Below are 11,285 nucleotides of genomic sequence, written 5' to 3'. Positions count from 1 at the left end.
TACCAACCCATACTAGGTTAGTTAACCTACCTTCTCCATGGAAACCAGCCTCTACCAACCCATACTAGGTTAGTTAACCTACCAGCCTCTACCAACCCATACTAGGTTAGTTAACCTACCTTCTCCATGGAAACCAGCCTCTACCAACCCATACTAGGTTAGTTAACCTACCTTCTCCATGGAAACCAGCCTCTACCAACCCATACTAGGTTAGTTAACCTACCTTCTCCATGGAAACCAGCCTCTACCAACCCATACTAGGTTAGTTAAACTACCTTCTCCATGGAAACCAGCCTCTACCAACCCATACTAGGTTAGTTAACCTACCTTCTCCATGGAAACCAGCCTCTACCAACCCATACTAGGTTAGTTAACCTACCTTCTCCATGGAAACCAGCCTCTACCAACCCATACTAGGTTAGTTAACCTACCTTCTCCATGGAAACCAGCCTCTACCAACCCATACTAGGTTAGTTAACCTACCTTCTCCATGGAAACCAGCCTCTACCAACCCATACTAGGTTAGTTAACCTACCTTCTCCATGGAAACCAGCCTCTACCAACCCATACTAGGTTAGTTAACCTACCTTCTCCATGGAAACCAGCCTCTACCAACCCATACTAGGTTAGTTAACCTACCTTCTCCATGGAAACCAGCCTCTACCAACCCATACTAGGTTAGTTAAACTAACTTCTCCATGGAAACCAGCCTCTACCAACCCATACTAGGTTAGTTAAACTAACTTCTCCATGGAAACCAGCCTCTACCAACCCATACTAGGTTAGTTAACCTACCTTCTCCATGGAAACCAGCCTCTACCAACCCATACTAGGTTAGTTAACCTACCTTCTCCATGGAAACCAGCCTCTACCAACCCATACTAGGTTAGTATGGGTTGGTAGGGTTCCTCCTAGACGTTCCTCCCATGCGGTCCAAGCCGTACTGACTAAACCTTTCCTCCCAGACGTTCCTCCCATGCGGTCCAAGCCGTACTGACTAAACCTTTCCTCCCAGACGTTCCTCCCATGCGGTCCAAGCCCTACTGACTAAACCTTTCCTCCTAGACGTTCCTCCCATGCGGTCCAAGCCCTACTGACTAAACCTTTCCTCCTAGACGTTCCTCCCATGCGGTCCAAGCCGTACTGACTAAACCTTTCCTCCCAGACGTTCCTCCCATGCGGTCCAAGCCGTACTGACTAAACCTTTCCTCCCAGACGTTCCTCCCATGCGGTCCAAGCCCTACTGACTAAACCTTTCCTCCCTCTTTCCTCCCAGACGTTCCCCCCATGCGGTCCAAGCCGTACTACAGCGTGCTGCGGAGGGACCAGGAGAGTGGCGAGGCGGTGTACTGCACCAAGGAGAGCTACCTGCAGGCCCGCGTCATCTTCATCCGCTGGCTGGTGTCCTTCTGGCTGGAGCCGCGGCCCAGCCCGCAGAGCCTCATCCCGGGCACGGAGGGAGAGAACGTTCCCAAGAACATCCAGGTATGATGAGACACAACGCATGGATATCTCCGCACGCACGCACACACACACACACGCATAGATACCTCCGCACGCACGCACACATAGATACCTCCGCACGCACGCACACATAGATACCTCCGCACGCACGCACACACACACACACACACGCATAGATACCTCCGCACGCACGCACAAATAGATACCTCCACACGCACGCACACACACACGCATATATACCTCTGCACGCACGCACGCACGCACACATAGATACCTTCGCATGCACGCACGGCACGCAGGCATGCAGGCACGCACGCACGCACACATACACACTTACGCTACGTCCCTAGTACAACGTACCCGGATCATACGTTTACACGCAATTAACATACAAACAAATGCACACACACACACACGCACACACACACACACGCGCGCACGCGCACGCACACACACACACACACACACACACACTAAATCCTTGAAACAGTTATGTTCCGGTCGGGAGTGGACGGTAACTTTCATCATGTTGTAGTCAATGATTTGTACTTCTCATTCCGCCTTGTGGTTTCCTGCCTGATGACTAGAAATCAGTGACTACAACATGACTAACAATTGCCCCCCCCCCCCCCCCCCCCCCTCCCCCTCCCCCACACAGCGAGCGGCGGCAAGCTTCGCGGCTCGCTCGGCGACCGGCAGCTCTGACGACAGCGGCGGAGGCGGGGCCAGCGGCGGAGGAGGGGGAGGGGCCGCCACTCGCTTGGACAACCACCTGCTGGACGGTGGCGTTGGGGGCGGCGGCCTGTCGGGGCCCGGCGGCGGTGGGGGGGGCCTGTCCGGGGGACTGTCCGGGGCCCTGGGGGGCGGGGCCGGGGGCGAGGCGGAGCCGTGCCACTCCAACACCTCCACGCTGACGGAGAGGGAGCCCAGCTCGTCCTCGCTCTGCTCCATGGACGAGGAGCAGCTGACCGACATGGAGGTGGTCAGGAAGGTTCTGACCAGCACACGGTCCAACGTCAACTTCATCACCGAGATATTCAGACAGGTCGGTCTCTGTCTCTCTGTCTCTCTCTGTCTCTGTCTCTCTCTCTCTGTGTCTCTCTCTGTCTCTGTCTCTCTGTCTCTGTCTCTCTGTCTCTGTCTCTGTCTGTCTCTGTCTCTCTGAGAAAACAGGCTTGAAAGGTTCACTTATGTGGTCTCTAACATTACACACAGCTACATGTTGAAGCATTTATTCCATATTTACATGTCTTCTATGGTCTCTAACATTACACCTAGCTACATGTTTAAGCATTTATTTCATATTTACATGTTGATTTCAGCGCTGACACTTATTTCAGACATGCTCTAGTATGTGAAGAGTCTGCCTGCTGGAATTTGCGCGATGGCTCAGTCAAATCTGGTCACTTTTGATTCTTCTCCCCAGGCGTTCCTCCTGCCCATGTGCGAGGCGGCAGCCATGCGTAAGGTGGTGAGGGTCTACCAGGAGTGGATCTCTGCCGAGGACAAGCCTGTCTTCATGAAGGAGCCTGACGAGGGACCCTACCCCGTCCCCACCATGTCCTCCCTGGACAACAGCATGGACAGCAGCTCCCTACAGGGGGACAAGGAGGACGAGGACGTGAGTAGCAGTGTTGATTTCCTCGACTAAAACTTAAGACGAATACCTTTTTTTCCACTGACAAAAACTATTGGAAACTACATGAAAACTAAGCTATGGTGACTAAAACTGAGACTAAATATACTGACAATTTCGTCAACAAATACTTTCTGTTTGGGGAGGGTATGGGGGGATGAGAAGGGTGGGGGGGGACCTAGTACAAATACATATTATTTTCATGAACTCAATGCATGTGATCTTATGAACTATGACAGATGGTATGACACAACTGGAGTGACTAATTGTAGGCATATATACTGTAAACTTGTGTGTGTGTGCAAAAACACACACGCTCATGTACAAATGGAATGCTGCAATCTCTATAACAAAACCATAATTAAACCATTATTAAAGTCAACATTGAAAAAGATTCTAGATGACTAGCACTCTGACATTTATGTCCTTCAATGTTAAGGGCATCAATAATCCCATAAAAAGGAAAAAGATTCTCAACTATTTAAAGAATCAAGACTGCAGCATTGCATTCATTCAGGAAAGCCACTTGACTGATGCAGAGCATGTGAAGTTGAAAAGAGATTGGGTTGGGTCAGTATTGTATTCCTCTTTTAATTCCAGATCAAGAGGGGTGACCATACTATGTCACAAACAGTTAAACCTAAAAATACGTTCTCAAGAAAAAGATACTGCTGGTAGATGGATAATCCTCAAATGTGACATAAACCACGAACCATTTACACTTATTAACCTATATGGCCCCAACAAAGATGATTCATCCTTTTTTAGGAATATTCTATTATCCTCTGCACAAAACTATGGCACATGTATCCTTGGAGGTGACTATAATTTGACACTGAGCTTATCAGATAGATCTAATAAGAACCCCCAGCCATTAAGTGCCGCAGCTAAAGTTGTAAGGGATGGTATGTCTGAAATGGGGTTGGTCGATGTTTGGAGAGTTCTTAACCCACTGGAGAGGGAATACTCATTTCATTCTGTGGTTCATGACACTTACTCCAGATTAGACTTGTTTTTAACAACTAAAACACTACTTCACAATGTAATAGAATGTAAATATCTAGCCTCCACAATATCGGATCACTGCCCATTGAAATTGAAGGTGAAACAATACTCTGACAAACCTAAAACTAAGCGTTGGAGATTCAAGCCATATCTCCTTAACGACCCTGATTTTGTTAACTTCTTAGAAAAGCAAATCGACGACTTTTTAATAATTAATGCTAACTCCGCCTCCCCAAGCATAATTTGGGAGACACTGAAAGCTTTCCTAAGAGGCCAGATAACGTCTTTTGGAGCTTCCAAACAAAGAAAAAGTAGACAGTATTTAAACACACTAGATAAAGAAATTCACGAACTAGAGAAAAAACATGCAGAAACCAATAGAGCTGAAACCTTTCACATACTAGTAAAAAAGCGGCTTGAATATAGCAATTTAACCACTAGCCAAGTAGAAGCAGATATGGCTAGAACCAAATACCACTACTATGAAAAGGGGGACAAAACCGGCAAACTACTTAGCTGGCAAATAAGAAAAGAAGAGATGGCAAAAACAATAGACTCAATCAAATCTAAGGATGGTGACGTATTACATAAACCTGAAGAGATAAACCAGCGTTTTGAAATGTTTTACCATGATCTATATAAATCTGAAAATCAAAACTCAACTGCTACAAAATGTGAGGACTTCTTGGGAAACTTACCGATTACTAAGCTTCCTGTAGAAGTGAGAACTAACCTTGAGACAGAAATATCGAAGGAAGAAATCACCAAGGCTATTAACTCATTGCAAACGGGCAAAGCACCCGGTCCAGACGGCCTACCTGCCGAATTTTATAAACAGTTCATAAATAAATTAATCCGCCCTTATATGGACATGCTCAAAGATAGTCTCAATAATGGTAAATTACCACCAAGTCTAGAATTGGCAACAATCAATGTACTTCCTAAGCCCTCTAAGGACAAACAACTTTGTGACTCCTATAGGCCCCTGTCAATGCTAAATGTGGATTATAAAATATTTTCTAAAGTACTCGCACTAAGAATGGACCCTGTGATGTCTCTCTTAATCCACGAGGATCAGACAGGTTTTATTCAGCAGCGACAGGGTTCAGATAATATCAGAAAACTTTTTCATATCATTGAGCTCTCTAAACAAACAGATGACTCAAGATTTGTAATCTCGATGGATGCTCGAAAAGCTTTTGATACAATAGAATTTGAATATCTTTTTTATACACTGAAGCAGATGAATTTTGGTGATGTCTTCATCAATTATATTAAGATGCTTTATTGCTCTCCGAAGGCACAAGTGTTGACAAATGGTATACTTTCCAAACCTTTCCAATTGGCACGTGGAGTACGACAGGGCTGCCCACTTTCCGTATATCTGTTCGCCGCGGCCATTGAACCGTTGGCGGTGGCAATTCGGAACAACAGCAATATATGTGGCATAAAGACTGGAACAAACGAATCCAAACTCTCACTATATTGTGATGATTTATTAATTTATATTACCCGCCCAGATAAATCCTTGCCGCAATTACTCAGCATATTAGAGGCATACAGTGCCATATCTGGTTACAAGATAAATTATGACAAGAGTGAAATAATGCCACTAAATAGTGTTACTACCCACAATACCCACCCATTGGTTTCCCATTTCAAATGGGCACCAAAAAGCTTTAAATACCTGGGAATCCAAATATCTAATGACCTGAGCCAAATATACCAAAATAACTATTTGCCTATTATGGAAAAAATTAAAACCGACCTATACAAATGGAAAGACCTACCAATTTCCTTAATTGGACGTGTTAATGTGGTCAAGATGAATGTTCTGCCTAAACTAATTTATTTGTTCCAGTCAATCCCACTCAGCTGCCCACCAAGCCTGTTTACATCACTGAACAAAATCATCTCAATGTTTTTGTGGTCCCAGAAACGGGCTAGGATCAGGTTAAAAGCACTACAGGCTCCCCTGAATAAAGGGGGTTTAAATCTCCCCAACTTCAGACTGTATTACCTAGCCTGTCAATCACGTGTTATTTGGTGTTGGCTCAATAGTGAGAGGCTGTCCACACCAGCATGGGTTAAACTGGAAGGAAACATAATCCATCCCACTCCACTACAGATAATCCCTTATATAGACACGCAAAAAACCCTTAATTCTATTACTAAAAACCAGATTATACATCATACTTTTGCATGTTGGAAAGAAACTATTAAACTAATGGGAAAACAAAATACCTTGTTAATGAGCATGCCTTTGTGGAACAACCCTTGTGTCCCCAAAATTATTAGTGATGGGATATCTGAAAACTGGAGATCCAAGGGAATCCGTGAGATAAGAGACTTGTATAATCAAAACATTTTTTCTGATTTTAATTCCCTGAGAGCGAAATATAACTTACCAACATCCAACTTTTTTAAATATTTACAGATACGGAATTGGGTAAAAAATAACAGTTATAGCTATCCCCATATGACTGAAACACCAATAGAGAAACTGTTTAACACTACAAACTCATCGAAGGGCCTTGTATCTAAGATGTACACACTGATGAACAACGAGCAGAAAGATGATAAGATGCTACAACAAAAAAATAAATGGGAAAAAGACATTAAACACAAATATACTATGAAAGAATGGCAGTCACTGCTCCAGAGCACCCAAACAACTTTAACAAATACAAAACACAGGTTAATTCAATTTAATATATTACACAGAATTTACTACACACCTCACAGATTATATCAATTTAGCCACGAGACATCACCCAATTGTCTTCGATGCCAACACGTTAAAGGAGATCTAATCCACACGTTCTGGAATTGCCGGAAGTTAAATTATTATTGGAAATTCATATTTGAACAACTTTCTAAAATTATTGGAAAAAATGTGACTCCTGACGCACGAATAGCTATTCTGGGTGATGTCTCTATGCTGAGCAATCTTGACGTCTTTGAAAATAAATTTATCCTGTTAGCAATGTCTGCTGCAAAAAAATGTATTCTCTGTCATTGGAAATCCGAACCCCCTCCCCCGACTAAACAATGGTGGGCAGAACTCCTATCTTATTGCACACCGGAAAAAATCATGTATAATGTAAAGGGAAAAATGTCGCACTTTCAGAAGATCTGGGGTCGGGCAATGGATTACATTCCAAACATGGGACGTGAACTGGAGAGGGCTAATTGAAGCATAATGGAGATTGTTGATGTTATCACTGTTACAATTGTCTATCTGTCATTCTTGTTGTTGTCATGTTTATTATTTATGTTTTTAGCACAGACGATCATGGACAAAAGAAAATCATGCATTTGTTAGTTTCTTGTACTAGGAAGGGTCGGGGAAGGGTTGGGGTTGTTTAGTTAGGAAATGTATTTATTTATAGGTTGCATTTTATAAACTGTATGTAAATGAAATGTTAAAAGCAAATAAAAGATAATAATTCAAAAAACAAATAAAAACTAGACTAAAATGTTAGGAAGGGACTCTAGTGGACAAGAGATCCACTAGGAAGGGACTCTAGTGGACAAGAGATCCACTAGGAAGGGACTCTAGTGGACAAGAGATCCACTAGGAAGGGACTCTAGTGGACAAGAGATCCAGTATAAGTCATTTTACACTTGGTTTGCATGCTGACATTTTTTTGACAGTGGCCGTTTCGATGTGCGTGTGCGACTGTGCGTGTGCGTGTGTGTGTGTGTGCATAAACACGTGCGTTTGTGTGTTTTCAGGGGAACAAGTCGATGGACGACGACCTGCTGGAATACAACCTCCATGCTGGGGTCCAAACTACACTACAGGTACACGCACGCACATACACGCACACACACAAATTGTCCCGTTGGGGAAAAAGTCCCAAAAGTCCCGTTGGGGAAAAAGTCCTGTTGGGGAAAAAGTCCCGTTGGGGAAAAAGTCCCGTTGGGGAAAAAGTCCCGTTGGGGAAAAAGTCCCGTTGGGGAAAAAGTCCCGTTGGGGAAAAAGTCCCGTTGGGGAAAAAGTCCTGTTGGGGAAAAAGTCCCGTTGGGGAAAAAGTCCTGTTGGGGAAAAAGTCCCGTTGGGGAAAAAGTCCTGTTGGGGAAAAAGTCCCGTTGGGGAAAAAGTCCCGTTGGGGAAAAAGTCCCGTTGGGGAAAAAGTCCCGTTGGGGAAAAAGTCTGGTAAATCTGGGGACAGAAGTCTGGCTTTTGTTTGTGTGGTTTCATTTATAGTTTTTCACGATGGGGTAAATAAAGAGCCCTTGTGAACATCAGTTGGAGCGTTGTCTATTCATCATGCATGCATCAGATGAAGATTGTTTATCATTTATTTGTTGTGGTACTTACATTTTGTAGGTCGCGGTTTCCATGCGGACAGAGAGCAGGGCTGCACAAGCCAATGGAGTCTAGATCGGCACAGACTCACTCTTGAGGGCTTTATAAGCCACTTCCACTCAAGGCTGCTTGGTTTCGGACGCCACTTAATATGGCGCAGCCTCGCGTGAACGCATTTATCGAGGGCAAGTGTGTAGGGCGAGTGGCGAGGAGGCGGTTTCAAAAAGAGAGACTGGGTCCCATTTTATAGTCTTTGGTATGACCCGGCCGGGGATTGAACCCCCGACCTCCCGGTTTCAGGGCGGACACTCTGACCACAAGGCCACTGAGCTGGTCATAAAAATATAGTCATGAATCATACGTAAGCTAAGAACCTAATGGTGTAATATCTATATAATGAAACTGCGTATATACTAGGGCCGGGACTTTAACGCGTTAATTGAGATTAATTAACTACAGAAAAATGTACGCGTTAAAAAAATGAACGCATTTAATCGCACCTTTTTTTCCCACCGCGGAACGTTTCTCACTGGGTGCGTTTCTAGTAGTACTGAATTGGCTGCGGCACGCGAGCAGCAGCAGCAGTTGTTCACTCTACACTACAGGCTACAGCTCCGTCAGAAAGCCCAAAGTCCAAACCCAAATAATCGAATAAAGAAGCCGCTTATATCGCTTTTGCTCCATGGATGGGACATTTAGATGTAAAAGCTATCGGATGGACGCGTGGATAGCGGCATGGCTGTGTGCAATGTCAGAGGGAAAGGATCCATTTATGACCAACGTTAGCTTCTATGCTAGGCTTGCTAGCTGCTTCAGTTTAACAAGTCTCAGAGACGCGCTGTGATTTCACCACAGCACGAAGCTGTCAAGCTGTCCTCGATGCGAAACATACTGAAGTAGCAAGCGTGGGTCAGCCCCAACCTCATGTGAAATGTTTCCCCATAATAAAGTTGTTTTTATTTGTTCTCATGCCCCGCCATGTAAAGCACATTTGAGTATTTCATATACACACTGAAGACACTATATAGGCACTTGCTGCTCCTGTTTATCTGTTGGGATAAAAAAGTTGTATTGCTTAAAGGGGAATACCACTCATTTTCAACATTTTTCTATGGAGTTGTGTGCACCGGAAATAATAAAGTCCCCCCATTATGTGTTGCCTATAGAACTGGAGGTCTGAAAAAAACTAACATTATGAAGTACATTTTTGTGATGTCACTGAGATGTACTTCATAATGTTACTGATTGTTTTCAGACCTCCAGTTCTAGGCAACACAGAATGGGGGGGACTTTCTTATTATATCCACACAACAACTCTAAGGTATATTAATGACAGTAAAATGTTGAAAATGAGTGGAATCCCGTAGTCACTATTCACTGGGATACCAAAAAACATTTGAAAAAAAAGGTTTCTCACTGTTCTCGGGTTGAATATTGATATGCGATTAATCAAGATTAATTAACTACAAAGCCTCTGATTAATTAGATTAATGTTTTTAATCGAGTCCCAGCTCTAGTATATACTATACACACTATCTGTACTATCGCACGCACGTGCGATGATAACGATGCCGGTCCGTCTCGCTCTCTCTCTGTAGGCGTTCATCACCCACTCGTCCAACGTGTTCCTGCTGGAGCCGGCCAACGACATCAAGGCCCTTCTGGAGGAGCACGTTGATATGAGCAAGAGAGTCCTGAACATCTACCGTAGTCTGGTTATGCACCAGACCATGGACCACAGGACCTGGTACACACACACACACACACACACACACACACACACACACACACACACACACACACACACACACACACACACACATCTACCAGACCATGGACCACAGGACCTGGTACACACACACACACACACACACACACACACACACACACACACACACACACACACACACATCTACCAGACCATGGACCACAGGACCTGGTACACACACACACACACACACACACACACACACACACACACACACACACACACACACACACACACATCTACCAGACCATGGACCACAGGACCTGGTACACACACACACACACACACACACACACACACACACACACACACACACACACACACACACATCTACCAGACCATGGACCACAGGACCTGGTACACACACACACACACACACACACACACACACATCTACCAGACCATGGACCACAGGACCTGGTACACACACACACACACACACACACACACACACACACACACACACACACACACATACATCTACCAGACCATGGACCACAGGACCTGGTACACACACACACACACACACACACACACACACACACACACACACTGCACCAGACCATGGACCACAGGACCTGGTACACACACACACACACACACACACACACACACACACACACACACACACACACACTGCACCAGACCATGGACCACAGGACCTGGTACACACACACACACACACACACACACACACACACACACACACACACACACACACACACACACACACACACACACACACACACATCTACCGTAGTCTGGTGATGCACGAGAACATGGACCACAGGACCTGGTACGCACGCACACACACACGCACGCACGCATGCACACGCGCACACACACACACACACACCTACTGCAGTCTGATGATGCACCAGAACATGGACCACAGGACCTGGTACACACGCACACACACACACACACACACGCACACGCACGCGCACACAACGCGTCGCAGCGCGACAACCAAGTGTAAAATGACTCATACTGGATCTCTTGTCCACCAGTCCCTTCCTAACATTATACTTATAGTTTTTATCTGTTGACGAAATTGTCAATACATTTAGTCTTAGTTTTAGTCATCATAGCTTAGT

General features: G+C 44.9%; 1 protein-coding gene across 1 annotated transcript in view; it reads left to right on the top strand.

The window, feature by feature from the left end:
* Positions 1 to 11,285, top strand: part of LOC306942652 (uncharacterized protein) — a gene marked incomplete at its 3' end in the record, with an annotated part of 92,298 nt that overhangs the window by 40,704 nt on the left and 40,309 nt on the right. The window contains exons 9-13 of the mRNA XM_079528660.1: positions 1,277 to 1,485; positions 2,123 to 2,509; positions 2,891 to 3,085; positions 7,856 to 7,912; positions 10,019 to 10,167. Coding sequence (XP_079384786.1) covers positions 1,277 to 1,485; positions 2,123 to 2,509; positions 2,891 to 3,085; positions 7,856 to 7,912; positions 10,019 to 10,167 — 997 coding nt within the window. The remainder of the gene's footprint in view (positions 1 to 1,276; positions 1,486 to 2,122; positions 2,510 to 2,890; positions 3,086 to 7,855; positions 7,913 to 10,018; positions 10,168 to 11,285) is intronic.

Source organism: Electrona antarctica (genome assembly GCF_951216825.1).
Source record: "Electrona antarctica genome assembly, chromosome: 18".
Lineage (NCBI taxonomy): Eukaryota > Metazoa > Chordata > Actinopteri > Myctophiformes > Myctophidae > Electrona > Electrona antarctica.
This window is presented reverse-complemented; position numbering and strand designations above follow the sequence as displayed.